The following is a 19428-nucleotide window of genomic DNA, read 5'->3' on the forward strand; positions in this document are numbered from 1 at the left end:
AAGAAATAAAAGTTAAACCACGGTATCTGATCTATACACGTGACAGCTGGGTACTGAGAGGTCAAGCACAACTTGTGCCTCTATAGTTACTTGCAGATAAATCACAGTAAGGAGCCCCTCACAGCAGCCTGCTTACAGCTTCCCTCAATCTTCCAATGTGTTTTAAATACTTCTCCAAAATGATCCTCTCCCTGCTTACTATTTAGATCATACTCATTGTGATACTGTGATATAAAAAGAAACATATATTCAGTCTTTGTCCTGGTTTCTGGCATACAGCTTCTAAAACCTTTGGAATATTCTGAATGATATGGGTAAGAGGAACATCACTGGTTAAAATACCTGGTCTTAATCCCTAGTTCCTGAAACAAGAGCTTCTAAGACCTTTGGAAACTCAGAACTGAAAAATGTCTTCTATCTGCTAATGAGATAACAGGAGACACCTGGATAGTTTCAGGATGAAGGCTTGTCACCAGAAAGACCAATGCATGACTACAGATTCAATTCATGACTACAGTGTTAGTGCTTTAGCCCCACATCAAGGGAGGGACTGGAGACTGAATCACCAATAGACCTTGATGGAATCAATCATGTAAACATAATGAGGCATCCACAAAAACCCTAAAACAACAGGGTTTAGACAGAGTCCAGGGTCAATGTACCTGCAGAGGGAACACAAGTTCTGCAGACACCTACCCACTTTCTACCTTGCCCTGTTCATCCCTTCTTTTTGGCTGTTTTCCTGACTCCTGTGAACCACTCTAGCGAATTATCAAACCTGAGGAGGGAGTTGTAGGAAGCCCCCAGACTTTATAGCCTATTGGTCAGGTGGAAGGACTTGCATCAGAGAAGGCAATGGCACCCCACTCCAGTACTCTTGCCTGGAAAATCCCATGGATGGAGGAGCCTGGTGGGCTGCAGTCCATGCGGTCGCTAGGAGTTGGACACGACTGAGCGACTTCCCTTTTACTTTTCACTTTCATGCATTGGAGAAGGAAATGGCAACCCACTCCAGTGTTCTTGCCTGGAGAATCCCAGGGACGGGGGAGCCTGGTGGGCTGCCGTCCGTGAGGTTGCACAGAGTCGGACACGACTGAAGTGACTTAGCAGCAGCAGTAGCAGCAGCAGCAGCAGCAAGGACTTGCAATTGGCATCTGAAGTGGGGACAACCTATGAGACTGGACTGAATCCTTAATCTGTGAGGTAACTCTGAATCTGCTAACTCTAGTCATTAGTGTCAGAAAGAAATTAAATTAAATTGTAGGACATCCACCTGATAGCTAGTGAATTGCCTGGTTTGGGAAAAGTAAGCCACATCTTTGCTGTCAGAAGTATTCTCACTTGCAGGATCCACCCTCTCCTCAAGACCATGAAACTTCTATTTTTCTAAAGATCAATCAGTCTCAAGGGATAACTAAAAATTTCTTGTCCATTTGTAACTATGAAGTCTAAAAGTCAGTAGTACCTCCCATGCTGACCCAGAGACTTCACAGCAGTAACAAAGGTACATGTGTGCTAAGTTGCTTCAGTCTTGTCTGACTCTGTGTGACCTGATGGATTGCAGCCTGCCAGGCTCCTCTGTGCAGAATCCTCTGGGATTCTCCAGGCAAGAATACTAGAGCAGGCTGCCATGCTCTTCTTCTAGGGATCTTCCCGACCCAGGGATTGAAGCTGCATCTCTTACATCTCCTGCATTGGCAGGTGGGTTCTTTACCACTAGTACCACCTGAGAAGCCCAACAAAGCTACTACAGGGGAAAAATTCAATACTGCAGAGCATATGAAGAGGAGGAGGAGGAGGTTCCCAGAAAGCTGGGAGCTCAGGGAATTTCCGAAAACTTTCTGGCGGGACGTTCCTGGTGGTCCAGCGGTTTAAAATCCACCTTCCAATGTAGAGGACATGAGTTTGATCTTTGGTTGGGGAACTAAGATCCCACACGCCGCTAGGCAAGGAAGCCCATGCTCCACAACTACTAAGCCCGTACACTCTAGAGCCTGTGTTCCATCAAAAGAGAAGCCAGCACAGTCTCAGCAACGAGAGGAAACCTGCACACACCACAAGGAAGCCCCAGTGCAGCCAAAAAAAAAAAAACTGGTTCTGAAAGTCAGGCTTGCTGGATCTTAAAATGTTCAGAGAATCTTCTTAAGATTGCTACTTACACTAATCTGAAGGCATATCCCATTGTTTAGATAGCAACTTTCTCCTTCAATTAATAAAATGGCCCTAAGGGCAGTGAGGGCCCGACTAAGAAGTGACCTCAGGGATTATTATAGATGTACACTTTAAAGTTTAATGATTAAGTGTTTATTTCTTTTACTTTCTATATAAAGCACTTTATACAGCTTATCATATAAAAGCATATGTAAGTTTTTTAAAAGCTTATATTTAAGATTGAAACTATAAAATATTTTAAGATATTAGTTTAAGTGATCACAAAATTAAATCTGTTGCAAATATTGTACAGTTAAACAAAGTAATAAATTAGAAAAGAAATGTAATAAAGGCTCTGACTTTGTGGCCTACAACAGTTGATATTCAACTATTCTCAGTTAAGCCTGGCTACAAGAGTAGCTGTCTGATCCAAAAAATTAAAATAAATTAACACAGTGTTTAACTCATGTAATCTACGTGGTCTTAATGTTTGGTTATAAGTCTAAACCTCAATTTCTTCATCTGCAATATATGAGCTACCAGCAGTACAGCAGCTGCTCATCAGTAAGCGAGACCTAGGGCTTCCATAGATTATAGTTCCTTTTCTTCTAGGTCTCCAGAAAATTTCTGCAAAGATCATGCAGTAAATTACTTAAAATGTATGCATAAAAACTTTTAACATGACAAGCCAGATTAGAACAGAAAGAGCCAATCTAGACACATCCAGTTATCTTTTATATAAAAACATTTCAAGATTTATCCTTTCAGGAGAAAAAAAAAGTCTTTATTCTCCCATTCTATCAAAAACATCACTGAGTATATTTATGATAATAAAAAAGATTAATGCCTTTTACAAAAGTATTTAAAAGAAAGTGCTCATTTAAAAATATGTAAATAAAATTATGGCATGACCATATTATGCCAGCATTGAAAAGGTGCTTTTGAAGAATATTAATGGATATGATATAATGTGAATGTATACACTATAACATATAATATTAAGTGATATAAATATTACATTAACAGATGAAAACTCAGCACACAGAATTGAATATTGGGGATGATGTCAGTTCTGTAAGAAACATGTTTAAACATCTGGAATAAAGGAAAAGGAAGTCAAGTTTTTACAGTTATAAAAATATGCAGTTTTTAAAGCTGAAAAAATACTGCAGTCAAAAAATATTAGGCCCTACGAACCAGGAGAAACTTTAGTTTAAAAGCAGACATATGTTGGATTTACTCTCTCCACAGTACAGTCTTCCTGAACAACTTTTGCTTAGTAAATGCAAGTGGAGTTCTCAGCAAAAAAACACTTGGGCCACTGTGGAAAGGCCAGGACTTGCTGACAGGACCCAGCAGACGGGAAAAGCCATTGACACTGCTCCAGCAAATTTCCCTCTATGAGTCCCCACAATGATTCTGCTACTGGGGTTTTGCTCCAGTGATGTGTTTTGGCTCATATAGCACTATTCTCTGCTATGAAGAGCATGACAGCATCTGTTATCTTTCAGGTACTTGAGCAAAATTTCAGTCCTGGGAGGCATTATATACGGTTTCAGATGTCCTGGAGGAAATTGAGGGAGAAAAGGGTGAGAGGAGAGGAACCAGGCATGAATGAGCCAAGAAATTCAAAGTTGGAAACTATTGTTCCCATACAAACTATTGTAAAATTTGAGTGCAAACCATATTTGATGATTTTATGAATTGCTAAACTTCAAAGGTTTCTGAAGTTGTGTTCAAAAGTACAAATTAGAAAAAAAATTACAAGTCTTTTAGGTCTAATTCTACTGGGAAGAGATGACATTATGGGAAATTTAATTCTGTATTACGGTACCCGAAAAATGCTAATGTAATACTGGATAACAGAGAATTCCACTGTTTAAGGCCTAAAGCACTTAAATGAGGAGACACAGTTTTACTCTTTGTGCATGTCCTTACAATAACTAAGATGTCAAAATCATTTAAAAGGATACATCCCAACCCATTCAATCAGATCAGATCAGTCGCTTAGTCGTGTCTGACTCTTTGCGACCCCATGAATCGCAGCACGCCAGGCCTCCCTGTCCATCACCAACTCCCGGAGTTCACTCAGACTCACGTCCATCAAGTCAGTGATGCCATCCAGCCATCTCATCCTCTGTGGTCCCCTTCTCCTCCTGCCCCCAATCCCTCCCAGCATCAGTCTTTTCCAATGAGTCAACTCTTCCCATGAGGTGGCCAAAGTACTGGAGTTTCAGCTTTAGCATCATTCCTTCCAAAGAAATCCCAGGGCTGATCTCCTTCAGAATGGACTGGTTGGATCTCCTTGCAGTCCAAGGGACTCTTAAGAATCTTCTCCAACACCACAGTTCAAAAGCATCAATTCTTTGGCGCTCAGCCTTCTTTATGGCCCAACTCTCACATCCATTCATGACTACTGGAAAAACCATAGCTTTGACTATATGGACATTTGTTGACAAAGTAATGTCTCTGCTTTCTAATATGCTGTCCAGGTGTGTCACAGCTTTTCTTCCAAGGAGCAAGCGTCTTTTAATTTCATGGCTGCAGTCACCATCTGCAGTGATTTTGGAGCCCAAGAAAATAAAGTCTCTCACAGTTTCCTGTTTCCTCATCTATTTGCCATGAGGTGACGGGACTGGATGCCATGATCTTAGTTTTTTGAATGCTGAGTTTTAAGCCAGCTTTTTCAACTCTCCTCTTTCACAACCTCATCAAGAGGCTCTTTAGTTTCTCTTTGCTTTCTGCCATAAGGGTGGTGCCATCTGCATATCTGAGGTTATTGATATTTTGAAAACTCCTTTTAAGAAAGCTCGCATATCTTTGTAAAACTAGCAGCCTACATGGCACCAAAAGGAATTTATTCCGAGCATCAAATTAAAGATAGGTGAAAGACAGCATGTGAAACTCACTGTGTACTGGGCAATACGACAGATGGTAGAGATAAAAAACAAAAATAAACAGTCCCTTGCCTTCAAGGAGTTCAAATCTTCCCAAGGGTGAAAGCTCCGGTTTCTTAAACTATTTCATTAACAACATCTGTATTAGAAACTTTAAAAATGGCCAAAACAAAAATCACTAAGCAAAGAACAACTAGCATATGTTGTAGTTTACCTGCCAATACATAAAGAAAATTTAAAAATTAGAAAGTTTCTCTTAGCTAAAAGCCAACATCGGTCATCTATATTAAGCACAGCAGAATCCTTGGACATTTTAACCCAAGAACTAATAGGGTATCACCTGGCAGATCACACAAAACAGTTGCTAAGGAGACAGAGAACTGTGCAGAGCAGCCACAATGTCAGAAACTAGAGAAACAGGGCGTGGTATACACAAGAGGATGTTTGGAAACAAGACGAGGACCAGGTAGCAAGCGTTCACTCTGCAGTTCAATGTCCAAAGCCGTCAGCTTTTGGTTCTTCTTGCTGTTCCTCAAATATGCCACACTAACTGCCTTCCTCGGGGTCTTTGTACTCACTGTTCTCTCCCAAGAAGATTCTCACCCCAGATCCTTGGTTAACTCACTTAAAGGCATTATAAAGTATGCTTCCTCAAGAAAAGACCTTAAGAACTATAGAAACAGTTGAGTAATACTCAAAATGTTCACATATCATCACAAACCTTTTTGCCTTTGGTTTCTACTTTTCTATCAGCAAAACAAAAAACCCTACACTTTTCAATCTTGAGAATGTTTACCCATAACAAAACCAAACCAAACATCAATAGTAAAACAATGGAACATCAGTGTAGAATTAAGAGGCCCATGATATGTACTTAGAAAAAAGCCACCTCATCATTTCCCTAAAGCTGGAAACACAGAACCAGAAAAAAGAAAATGAATAAAACAATGCCATATAGAATTTAAATGATGATAAAGCGAGCCACTTTCTAACAACTCATTGGGAGCCTTACACATATTACTTAACAACCCTCTCAGCAGTGAAAACTCTTTTTTCTAAAATCCATGACAATGGTCTCCAAATGTCAGCCTGCAGAACTGACAGCCCAGAACTAAGTTTTTAATAGAGACAAAACAAAGCAAATGAAAATCATAATTACAAAATTAAATTTTTAAAGCTACATTAATTTTGTAAACGTCATGCTTATTCTCAGTATTCATTGTTTCATAACCAAACTAAAGATGAAACTAAAAATGCAGAAAATGTAGAACAAAATACAGGGTAATTCAATGGCCTTTATCATTAAGACATTATTGTCTCCAAGGAAAGGGGGTTGTGTACAAGTTTAAGGAAACATAAAGTTATATATGAAGATACATGAAAATCAAATATCAGCAACTTCATACATTTCAACCTAATACAATAACTCATTTTTCTAAAGAAGGGAATGAACCACACAATTATACTATCAAAGGCTGTTCCTCAGATATTTTCTACAAGACTTTAAGAGTAACAAGGCATACATGAATTCCAATAAATTAGCCTTGACTATCATTTTACAGTACTAATGCTGTCAGCACTTACAGACACCTGATCATAAGACTTCAATAACAACCATTAGTTTCAAGATTGACTCCGAGAAGTACAGAAAGCAACCATGTAACAGAAGTTAAAAAGCCAGCATGGTTTTGTTTAATTCAATCAAACCCTTACCAAGCCACTAGCATAATAAGGGCAAGGTGTTTTTTACTTTTATTCCCTATACTGCAGAAAAGGTCAGGGCCCTTGGGACTCCAGTGGAATTCACTAACAGAGAAATCAAGTAATACAGAGAATGCCCATATATTATACAGCTGAGTGCTAGATAAAATATCCATTAAATCTGAGTGCCAACAATATCTACTGTTTTATGTCCACATAATGCAGAAAACACTGGCTGTGACCTAGCAACAAACATCCCAAGACAACCTGCTTAAAAATCTGCTGAAGTTGCTGTTTTATTGCTTAAACAGACAGAAATATAACTATGCTTATTATGAAAGTATAGCATTACCTCAAGCTAATAAGAACTGATGGAACAAAGAAGAGATCATTATGTACAAATTAATAACATTTGGAGCATGACATGCAACAATCATACAGCAGCATTTGTTTTTCAAAACTGGCAGAGGAAAAGATTTCTTTTTACAGAGCGGAAACACTGTTGGTAAGGAATACTCTTATACTGCACTATTTTGCTTTTCCATGAAAGCACAGCATGAAACAAGGGGACTACACAGTATCCTCCCCATATTTTATATATTATATATATATATATATATATATATATGTTAGAATGCTGGACCTTATAGTTGACTTAAAATATTACGTTGGTTTCTTCCTATTATATTTTGATAGAATTAAAGAACTTTAGAGTTTGAATTAAACTCTGGGATCACTAATCCAACGATTTCATCATATACATATAAGAGTAAACATATGATGAGCCTTAGGTTACATGACTTAGTTCTCCATGGTCATACAGTCATTAATAGCCAGAAAGACTAGAAAGCAGATCTCAGATTGCTAACCATAAACAAAGTCAGGTATTATCTGCCAAAGCAAACAAATTAACATTTTTGGTATTAAAAATAATTTTAATTTAATCTGATACTTTAAATAACATTTTTAAAATGTGAATCAATAAAAAACATCATTTTATTTGGTCAATATATCCACTTAAATCTTTGAAATAAAATTTTTTTAACAAAATGAAGATTGGCAAACTTGTACTGGGGGTTTCCCTGTGGCACAGTCAGCAAAGAATCTGCCTGCAATGCAGGATACTGCCTGCAATGCAAGAGATGCAGGTTCAATCCCTGGGTCAGCAAGATTCTCTGGAAGAGGAAATGGCAACCCACTCCAGTATTCTTGCCTAGGAAATCCCACAAACAAAGGAGCCTGGTGGGCTACAGTCCATGGGGTCCCAAGAGTCAGACACAACTTAGTAACTAAACCACCACCAAACCTATACTAATGCTCTTAGAAAGCAGGGAGTTACAGCATGCCGGGGCAGAATGGCATAATCTTCCAAAATATCTGTCTGCCAAAGATAAAGCATAACAGCCAATTCTAAATAATGTTCCTTATTTGACAGATAATTGCAAAGTACCCAAAAGCTACCTTTTGCACCAACAGTACTAACAGTTACTGTATGACAGTGTGAAGTTCATAAAATATCCAGGAAATATCAGGATACCCCAGAAAAAGATAAAAATCTCTAATAAAGTGAAAACACGTTCTTGAGAAAACATGCTGAGGAGCAATTTATCATTCAATTGCATTATAAACACAAGTGTTTTCATAAAATGAGTGTGAAACCAAAAAACATTTGAGGAAGTAATCAGATTTTGTTAGATGCGAGTTCCTGAGATTTTCCTTACTTAAACGTACACATTTTACTCTTCACAATACCTGAAAATCTAGCTTAAATGTGTTACTTTATGGTCAAACATCAAGAATAATCTCTATTTAATGCAGCAGTTTCCACCTCTTCCAACTCTATATTTAAATATTTAATCCATTACTAAATGAATTATAATATTAACATAGATTGTCCGAAAAAATAAATTGCTGTTAACACTGCCTGAAATACACTTTTAATCTAACCCTCAAGGCATGCAGACAATACAGAGATAGGGATCAGGGTCTAAGCTGTCTTTAATTTCAAAAAGATCCTTACAGTACTGCACTTGCTGAAGTGATGATTTAGGCAGAGTCATCCAGACAGTTCAGATTAGAGAAATTCACAGCCACAACCAGGGTTTTAATCTGAATCTTGTCAGTATTCAAATGTGTAGGTGGGGTCACCTCTGCACTGGGTAAACACAGTATAGATGAGTATCTGCATCTTTCAATCTTTCTGTATAAAATTACAGTTGAAGAGTTACAAATAAAAATTCAATCCAGGGGTGATGAGCTCAACATATCACCATGTTACTTCAGGATATTTGAAATGTCAAAAATCCATCCATGTACCTGTAGGTTAAAAGCCCTAATTACTCAAAGCCAAGGCTCATATTTTACACAAAAGGAAACTGAGGCCAGAGAGAAGACTTGACAGAAGTTAAAAAACTTCTAAGGGACAAAGCCAGGGCTCCAGTCAGCATCTACTGTCTTTTAGTCAGCTAAACTCCTTTTCAGAGTGAGTTCAAAAGATTTTGTAATTGTTTCTGCTTTTGATGCTCTAGAGGCATAGAAGAAGTGAAGTCGCTCAGTCGTGTCCAACTCTTTGCGACCCCATGGACTATAGCCTACAAGGCTCCTCTGTCTGTGGAATTTTCCAGGCAAGAGTACTGGAGTGGGTTACCATTCTGATTGGCCTAAGAGGCATAAATATGACAGCAGTCTTATGTTAAGAAGTGTGAGGGTACCTTTCTGTTATCCTATCCTCTTTCCCCACCCAAGCCAAGACCCAGGCAGCAGGATCTTTTGTCCTCTGCCTGGGGCCATGGTGAGTTTTAGTTTTTAGTTTTTCCCTAGTACACCCTTCACTAAGGGCTTAGGCTTTTAAGAGTCCAGTTTTATGTGTCTGGGGGATCCTATGAGGTCTTAGCTCTGACTTCCCAGCCTCCAATCTAGTCCTGGCATACTGCCACCCAAAGAGTGCAACATTCACTCTCTCCTACCCATCAGAATGACCTTTCACCCTGAATCCCCTCCGGACTTCTATCTTTTCTTGAAAGCTCAGACATCACCCTCCTCCTTCTCCTCCTAATCATATTACAATGAGGACAACAAACATCCATCATGTGCCAAACACATGAGCGCCTTACCCATGTTTTTTTAACCGTCCCAAGAGCTCCATGTGGGAGGTGCCATTGTAATCCCTACTTGTAAGCACAGGTCCCGAAGCATGGACGGTCACACAGCTAACCCAACACTAGAGTCGGTTGACTATGATCACAGACATGGAGAAATACAACCCTTCATGTGATTTTGCCTCTCTGTTCAAGTATAGAGGTAGATGGCCGAATTTATCAATTATTTCTGAGTGTTATATAACTGGTGAATTATCTGGTAATCCAGTTCATCACGTTCATATTCTGTCTCTTTAAAATATATTTTTGCCCAAATATAAATCAGTTTACTATAAAAGCTTGAAAAGTTATCAGCATACAAAAGAGAACTAAAATCACTAATAACAATCTTGTATATTTTCTTATAAACTTTTCAACTTAACTTTCTAAATCTTCAGCAGAATCTCCATAGACAGCATGAGTATGTCAACCCAAATCACCACCAACAGACATGGAGATTACTGCATCTGCCACGGCCACATTCATAAGCTCTCCTGGTATCTGTGAGCTTTGTCCTTTACAGTTGCTTTAGAAACAACATTAGCCTTATCACTTCACCAAGGGGATTATGTGCACAGTAAGTACAAAAGCAATGAATATACTGTAAGTCAAAAGTAGAGAAAGTTGGAAAATTTATGTTGCAAACAAAGTAGTTAAAAAAAAAATTAAGTGGAAAATAAACACATACATGATACCTGAAAACTGTAAATCAACTATACTTCAGTTTTTTTTTAAATGCATACATGTGTGCAGGAAGGGAACTTCAAAGAACAAATTAGGAACCATGAAGGGTAAGGCAGGGGGATGGATATTAATAAAATGAATGGTCAGAATATGGATGTCAATGTACAATGTTTATTAGCCTAACATCAGTTTAGGAAAAGCCCTGAATTTGTGTCAGCACAAACGGTTGCTGATGAAAACTCTAGTCAGAAAAAGCACGCATGAGCGAAAAGGATTTGAATAAAAATGCCTTTAAACTGGGAAGGAAATACACTGAAGTGCACACACATGCATATCTACATACACACTGAGATGCTAGCTATGCAACTGTCCCAATGGGGTGTCGTTCCTCTGGGGGCCCTCAGGTCCCCAAAGCGCTGACCACATCTATATGCCATGTCAGCTTCATATTAACTTTGAGGACCTGACTGAGTCAGGTGATGTCCCCAGCTAATTAAAACAGTATTTTTTTTTATCTACTTATATAGAGAATATTTCCTGGACAAGAATTTCGGTTTTCCATTTAACACGACAGCATATATTACATCACAGTATTTCACAATCTTTTATAATGGTTGATTTCAAGATTACTAATCACCTGGGACTTCCTGCTTTTGGACCCACAGGTGGGTTAAGCCACACACTCACCTTGGAGCCAGAGTGCAGAGACAAGAGCAGAAAAGTGAGAGTGAGGAGACAGACACACAGACAAATAATGAAATACAATGTAAGGTGACAAGCCATATGCTAGAGCTAAGTAAGCATAGATGGAATAGGACAGTAGAAGAGAAGTAAAAAAATGAGGAAAAATTGCTAAGAACCACATGAGAATGGTGCCAAGATGGAAAAGGGCATCACAGGTCAGGCAATAGTTCAAGGAAGTGCATGGAAGCATAAAGCAGCACAGATACTCAGGAGGGAAAAAAAAAGTTACATGAATGGATGGAAAAGAGGTTCCACATTGAATAGTTGCGGCAAACGAAGGCAGTAAGAAGTTGGTAGTGGATTATGAGCAGCCTTCAAGTCATTTATCCTGTATTGAAGCTGTAACATTAAGGGAAATGTGTGAGATTTGAGCTGGTGTCTTTAGCAACCCAAGAAAACATCACTGTGGCAGATTTCTGAGCTGCCCTCCCAGCCCCACCCCCAGGGTCCATCCTCACTCTCAGTGTCTTCTGAAGCCAGGCTAGAGCACTGTTCTCAGAGCTGCCTGACTCACCCATGCTGCAGACACACACCCCTCTTCCTACAGACATTCAACCACAAAGCTCTGAGATCAGACTACAGGAATATACCATTATCAGTACTATTATATCACAAGGGGAGAATACGTACATATCCAAAATGTTTTGAAACTAAAACCATCCAGCCAAGCACTTCTCTTTCAAGGCTGTTTCAATTCAACATTGTATAATTAGCTTAAAAAGCAGGAAAACACAGAGACTATCAATCCGTGTTTCAGGATCACCTTGTGCAGCTGCCTGACTTAAGGGAAAAGGTAAAAGAAAAACACTTCAGTTAAAAGAAAACTAGAGACAGATTAGTAACTGCTTTTAAACTATAAATAATATATACATGGTATACAGTTCAGATAATTTTTCATCACTCCTCTCAAAAAGAACAAAATTAAATACTAGTTTATGTAAAAATTTTACATTCTAAAACATCATTCCTTTCTTAGGTATCCCCCTCTGTTCAGGCCCTCATGTTTTTCTGCTAAGTATGGAAAAGCTTCTTCTAGGAAAGAAGAGGATGAGAGTCGGGAAATCCTTGCTGATCTTGAAATTACTGGATCTGCCACCAATTAGGATGATTTCTTCAGTTCCAGGCCATTTGAGTATCAAAGAACCACTGCACTGTCTTTTGAAAGGTGCAGCCGACAGGGGACTCTTATCTCTCAGCTGCCCATAAGCTCCCAGAGGTGCTGGGTCAGTATCCTTCCCCTCTGCTGCTTTTCTGGAGTCAAATGACAGCCCCACAGAAAGGTTCATTCACCAAGAAGGAACATTGCTGTTCAGAGATGCAATTTCTCAGATGCTCCAATCTAGATCTACTCATGCTCCTGCCTGGCATACATACCTACTTCTGTAAGAGGAGTGCACAAAGAGTCCAGTAGTTAGGGTAGGAAATTTCCAAAAGAAGCTTGATTTATAGTTGTGTGCTCCCAATGAGCACTCATCCCACTCTTCATCACTTTCTAATAATGACACTCCCAGTTGTACAAGACACAAAGGGAGATGGCTAAGGGAAAAACATTCAAGTTCCCAAAATATAATCTGCCCCAGGACACAGAATATTCTCCATTTTTAATTTAGAAGCTTGTAAAAAATCTTTAGCCATCACTATAATTCTCTGATTTTTCCTTTCAGGTCTCAGAAATCCCCAGAGGACCCCAGGAGTTCTTAACATATAAAAATAGAGGGTGAAGCTGCTGATAAAAGCTGCAATCACCAGTGTATCAGCAAGATATTTAACCTCAGACCTTTGAGATCTCCCTGTTAAACCAATCCAGTTAGAAATTTTGCAAGCTATAGTGATCAAAATCAGAACTGCTTTCCACGGAGAAACTCTGGACCAATTTGTGATGATTCACACAGAAATAAACTTTCCAGGACGATAAAGAAATAGGAGAAGGCAGTTTTCCTTATGTATCAGGACAGCACATTCCCTTCCAAGAAGCTCTGCTGTTGCTATAGGCTATAATGGGGAAGGGTCATGAAAATTCATGAGTAATGCACAGTGAATATTTATTACTTTATACAAAACAATTCTTTATTTTGACAATAAGGAGAAAATGGTTTGTGTTGGATACAATAAAGTTGGAGAAATAAAAACTGAACATGATGACATATGGAAATAAAGGCAAATGTGTTTAATTACTTTTATTATTCAAGGCAGAATTCCATCCTGAACTGGTGTTATAGACACTGCTACCATCATTATCTGATCCCTACACTGATAAACTTTTTTTTTCCTAACTAAACATGAAGCATAAAAGAAGACAGTGAATAAAAGGGAAAAAAAATCCGCTAAGGATATGTACTCTGATAAACTGGATTTAAACTAGATGGAAGTCTGAACCCAAGATTCATGTTATTCCCTTGACAGCATCCCCACAGACAAGGACCTTAATTAACAGTTTCTACCAGTAAAGGATAACATCCCAAAGGGCTTTTTACAGAACACCTGCTTCACCTGATCCTTTTAAAGATTAAAAAAAAAAAAAAAAAGACACCTTATGAAGCTATGAGACATTGGAAGGAATAAACAGTTGGTCAGTGGTCTGACTGAAGAAAAAGAAAAAAAAAATTTTTTGCATAACAGAGAAAGAGACGTAAAGAGAGGTAAACCACACAGACAAATGTTACATCTAAGAATAGCAGCTGGTTGTAAATAAAACGACTTCATGCCAAGCCCCATTCGTATAGTCAAAGAGGAAGGGTGTTCCATGACACACCGGGTGTAACAGGACACACAAGTCCTGCATGTAGTTTCTGACTCAGATGGTGTGGATAAAGGAGTCAAGTTAAAATCAGAGGCAATGCAAAGAAATACACAGCATGTTAATTCCATGATTTGATACTCTGAAAGAAAGGACGTCAACTTCTTCTGGAAGGTCTTAAGGCAAATGTCAGAAACAACCAATTTACCCACCAAATAAAAAAGGAAGACTTTAACACTGCTTGATTATGTGAAACAAGTGTGTATCCCTAAAATCTAAGTTCTAAATAAACTGTGTGTCACTCAGGATCTCCTTAAGGTATATATTTGCCACTTGGTCAGATTTCTCCTCTGCTAAGTCACTTCAGTCGTGTACAACTCTGTGCGACCCCAGAGACAGCAGCCCACCTGGCTCCGCCGTCCCTGGGACTCTCCAGGCAAGAACAATGGAGTGGGTTGCCATTTCCTTCTCTAATGCATGAAAGCAAAAAGTGAAAGTGAAGTCGCTCAGTCGTGTCTGACTCCTAGCAACCCCATGGACCACAGCCCACCAGGGCTCCTCCGTCCATGGGATTTTCCAGGCAAGAGTACTGGAGTGGGGTGCCATTGCCTTCTCCGATTTCTCTTCTACCAGACAGTTTTTTTTAGAAAAGTTTGTTACAACAAACTGACAGAATAAATTCTGAATATTATACAGTTTACATGGAATAAATACTGAAAAACAGTCCAAGCTCACCTTCATCACTCGTTGCCTGCTGCTTCACCAGGGTCATTGGGGATCTTGCTGGAGGCTTACTAAGTGGGTGGCGCCAACTTTTAGCAGTTTTGGTTTCACCTTCTGTTCTCTGGTTACAGAACATGAATAGGGGAGAAATACTCACCATTAAAGACTTGTTTTAAAACAAAAAAACTATCATTACAATGACTTACCACAAATTGGACTTCCCTGGTGGCTCAGACGGTAAAGCGTCTGTCTACGATGCAGGAGACCTGGGTTCAATCCCTGGGTTGGAAAGATACCTTGGAGAAGGAAATGGCAATCCACTCCAGTACTATCGCCTGGAAAATCCCATGGACAGAGGAGCCTGGTAGGCTACAGTCCATGGGGTCACAAAGAGTTGGACACGACTGAGCAACTTCATGTTCACCACAAATAAATTATAAAGAACTCTTGTACTTGTTTGACCAGCTGAGAAATTAAGTTTGTTAAAGAAATTTAAATGGCAAAGTCAACAGAAATAGGAGCTATTCTGTTAGTAATTTTACTGGCAGAGGAATCACTGAACTATCCTTCCATTTCATATTAAAGCACTATCTGTAGTGCAGGGTACCCTTTGCAAACCTATATTAAACTCGGTTATTAGAGAGTTTTCAAAGTCCTTTAAAGATAATCTAAATTTAGGACTATATATTCATAACAATCCAGGACCATGGCATTTGGTCACATGTGACTGTGTGCTTTCTGTCTTCAGGAGGCAATACAGCCAAAGTGAAGCTGTACTCTTCCTTCCACTGGAAACTGAATCCTCACTTCTCTGAGGACCAACAGGAAATCACCCGTTGTTGTTGTTTAATATGACACAGAACCATCATCCTGAAACCACTAAAATTCTACGTAAAATCTTTTGTCATGAGCTGCCTGGACTACATTTTTCTTTCAAACGTAGAGGAAAAAGTCGTTTGCATCCTGACATCTTTCAGAGAGACTCTGTTTACAAGCTTTCTCATCCATACAATCAAAAAAAAAAAAAGTGGCAGAGTTGCTAGTTAGAGAAAGAGTTCAAATCCAGTGTGTTTGCATCAGTGGTTCATGCAAAAGAAAGGAGTCTCATAAATTTCCCTAAAGCTGAAGAAGCAGCACTCGGAAGGAAAGAAACTATGCTAACATCTGACACATAAAGAGGCTTATGAGAAAATGTGTGACAACACTCTAATCAAAGCAGGGTTCACAAAGTAATGATAGAGAGTGAGATTTGCCTGTGGCTTATAATAGCTAAAAATGAATGTGAGAAATTATAATTTAGTCAAAAATAAGAAATATTTATTAAGCCCTTACTATGTGCTACACTGCTCTAAGAGTAAGCTAGAGCAGGAAAAAATTCGACCAGGTCCCTGCCTCCAAGGAGTGCAATATAGATGGGGTAGGCCAGAGGCAATAAACAAGTAAAAAGTAAATATTGGGTTGTTGTTATTGTTTCAGTTGCTCAGTCGTGTCTGACTCTTTGCGACCCCGTGGACTGTAGCCCGCCAGGTTCCTCTATCCATGGGATTTCCCAGGCAAAAATACTGGAGTGGGTTGCCATTTCCTTTTCCAGGGGATCTTCCTGACCCAGGGATCAAACCAGCATCTCCTGCTTGGCAGGCGGATTCTTTTACCACTGAGACACTGTGGAAGCCCATAAACATCAGGTACTATTAAGTAAATATGCAGTAATAATAATAATAATTAAAAAACCACATAACAAAGAATAGAAAAAGATGGGGAGGAGGTTATTTTATGTGGGATCATCAGAGAAGGCCTTTCTGGTGTGAAGACATCTGAGTGGAGTTTTGAGAGCAATGGCAAAGCAGCACATTTAGCTCTCTGGGAGAGGAGCATTTTGGACAGCAGGAATAGCATGTAATGTGTGAACGTGCTTGGCTCACTTGATGTTTCCTGAGAAGGATGACTGAAGCTGACTGCTATCAGCAAACACACAGTATTACACTCAATACTAAGAAACACTGGTCACACTACACAAAAATGAACCAGGTCTGTATGACTTAGAAGGACTTAGAAGTCTGACAAAATGGGATGAGAAGAGAACACCACACAGCTATTTCTGACAAGTGCAAACCAAGTCCTCAGCCCTCAACAACAGCACTTGCCTTCCTGGCCAGTCAGGCTTTGTTCAGTGAAATGATAAAGATGAAGGTTAACAGTAAGGGAACAGAAAAGTTATTTTCAGTTCCATTCTAGTTTAAAGAATCAGACCAAATAAAAACAGGTATTTGACTTATTCACCAGTCTAGAATCCCAGTATCTATCCAGCTACAAATAATCCATACATGAAACTAAGTTGTAAATTTTGTTTACTGGTATGTGAATACTGTGTTCAAATTTCTCAGCTACCTTTTCGAATAAATTAGATCATAACTTTCTGTTTCTCAGGTGTTTCTGAGAAATATTTTATACTTCAGTAGGACAATCATGCATAAAAAATAAAAAGTTATTGAGGGAAATTAGGAAATTATCTACATTTTATTGGACATTTTAAAACTACTTATAAATAGGGCATTCCAAATTGACGTCTTTATTTACTCTCTCTTGCTACTCAAAAATACAAAAGGCTTCTTCTGAGCTAAAATGAGCAGGAGCAATCCAGAACTGGGTCTGTTCAGCAGCAGCCAGCACAATTTATCAGCTCAAACATTTGAGGATTCCCTTATTCATCCACCTGAACTCCTTTATCAAGTTGTTCAGGTCAAAAGAGGTCACCAAATTATGACAATCACAACACACAATTGTAGCTTGGCTGATATACTCACAGTCAGTTTATGCTGAAAGCATATAGTATTAACATCATACAAGAACATAGGAGAAACAGGGAGGCCTTCTGCAAAGGGTTAGAATGAGGAAGCTGGAAATCAAGAGGGATCTTGAGTTTTCCAAGTGGCAGAAGGCCTGGTTCCAGCATGGGTAGAGACAGAAGGTTCAGCCTGGTCCTAGATTCAGAGTCCATGAGGCAAGAATCAGGGAAAAGCATAACCAGAAGACCACTAATGTTAAAATAGAGGTTGAGAGAAACCTAGGACCCAGAGATATTAAGCACTGGCAGAAAGAGGTGAGAGTCTTGCAGGTGAATTATTTCCAGTCTGGCTAATATTGCAGGTGACAGAACCATTCTGTGTCTTGACTATATCAATGTCAGTATCACTGTGCTGTCCTATCCTAGTTTTCCAAGGAGGTTCTACTGAGGGAAACTGGGTTTATAAAATCTTGCTACACTACTTCTTACCACTGCATATAAATCTACAAAGATCTCAAAACAAAGAGTCTAATGTTAGAAAAACTAAAAAAGAAAGAAAATTAAACCCCAACACATGGCCACAAGTTCCATGTTCTCTGAATTATCACCAGGTTAGCCAGAGCTCGCAGAAAGCTTACCTCTCAGTCATTGAAGGAAATAGATTAAGACCTATAAATGTAAGATGCTATTTCTGCCCTACAGCAAGATTTCCATGCATAGCATGCTGTTTTCAGAAAAAGCCTTGACAACACAATAAATATGGTAAAAATTGACACTGTCACATACACTGGGGACTTTGAAGCCATTTCTCTGGCCACTGGGGACCGCTGGGACTTCCCCAGGTTCAAGGCCATTCCCACGGCTTTCCACATCACTCTCTTCTTCCTCAGTCAAAGCACTGCTACTCTCTGCCACAGAGGAGTATGACTCAGGTGACTTTGGCCATGGAAGCTTGCATGGCTCTGATTCCTCAGATGTCACTTGGCCACTAAATATGGACTCGTCAGCCTCGCTGAGATTTGAAGGTGGAATTGCAGCACAAGTTTGTTCAGCCTCAGCTTTGATTTTCTCTGCTACAGATGTGTTTAGGCAGACATTTCCTAAAGAGTAAAACAAGAGCCTGTTAATAAATGTTACAACATATTATTGCTAAGAATTGTTAAACTGTTCTCAATTAAATGTCTATCACCAAACATCCCCTCTAAATTTCCACTGAAGACCCGAGTGGAAAAGGTCACCAAAGCACTATGCAGCCTTTGTAGTTGCTAAGGCAGCAAAATAATATATTTACTGACAAAATAAGGGATTAAAAAGAGGTTCCAATGTAAACCAGTGTCCAAAGCCATGGCAGTAACAATACCTACCTAAGCAATAGCAATTTGAGATCTTTCCAAAAAATAAGAATTTAGTTCAAATATATGTTACTGATGAAACATTCCAACTCAAGAGGATGTAAAACTGTACAAGTCCATGTAAAACACATGTAAAACTGTGCAGGTCCAATAAAAATGATTTCTTAAACTAATCCTGCACAGTACAAGGACAGTACAGAAACGAAAGGAATATCACACATAGTTTACTTCTACAGCTTGCTCCCTCTCTTACGCATACACAAGTGCATCATTTTATTCACCTATCGCATAGTAGCTCAAACACTGCACCATGCCAAATCTTCTATTAAATGCTCCGTCAGGTCTTAAAACCCAGAAGTCAAAATGCTAGAAACTAGGCAGCAATAGAACAAATAAAGCTGTGTACCCTTGGCTTAAACCACTCAGTAGTTCGTAATCAATTTAACCCAATGTACTTAAAAAAAAAAAAAAAAAACCCATGGTGAGGGACAACAAAGAAATATCTGTATACATTACA

At 39.0% G+C, this 19428-nt stretch overlaps 1 protein-coding gene across 9 annotated transcripts in view; it reads right to left on the reverse strand.

Moving 5' to 3' along the window:
- The window catches only part of KDM4C (lysine demethylase 4C), a 409700-nt gene that overhangs the window by 174929 nt on the left and 215343 nt on the right, over positions 1-19428 (reverse strand). For all 9 annotated transcript variants that reach the window (XR_009495540.1, XR_009495541.1, XM_015472464.3 and 6 more), the window contains 2 exons: positions 18346-18659; positions 14787-14895 (listed from right to left, as the gene is read on the reverse strand). Coding sequence is in view for 7 of the 9 variants with exons in the window: in XM_015472464.3 (XP_015327950.2) it covers positions 14787-14895; positions 18346-18659 (423 nt within the window). In the remaining 2 variants the exon portion in view is untranslated. The remainder of the gene's footprint in view (positions 1-14786; positions 14896-18345; positions 18660-19428) is intronic.

Source organism: Bos taurus, chromosome 8 (assembly GCF_002263795.3).
Source record: "Bos taurus isolate L1 Dominette 01449 registration number 42190680 breed Hereford chromosome 8, ARS-UCD2.0, whole genome shotgun sequence".
Taxonomy (NCBI): domain Eukaryota; kingdom Metazoa; phylum Chordata; class Mammalia; order Artiodactyla; family Bovidae; genus Bos; species Bos taurus.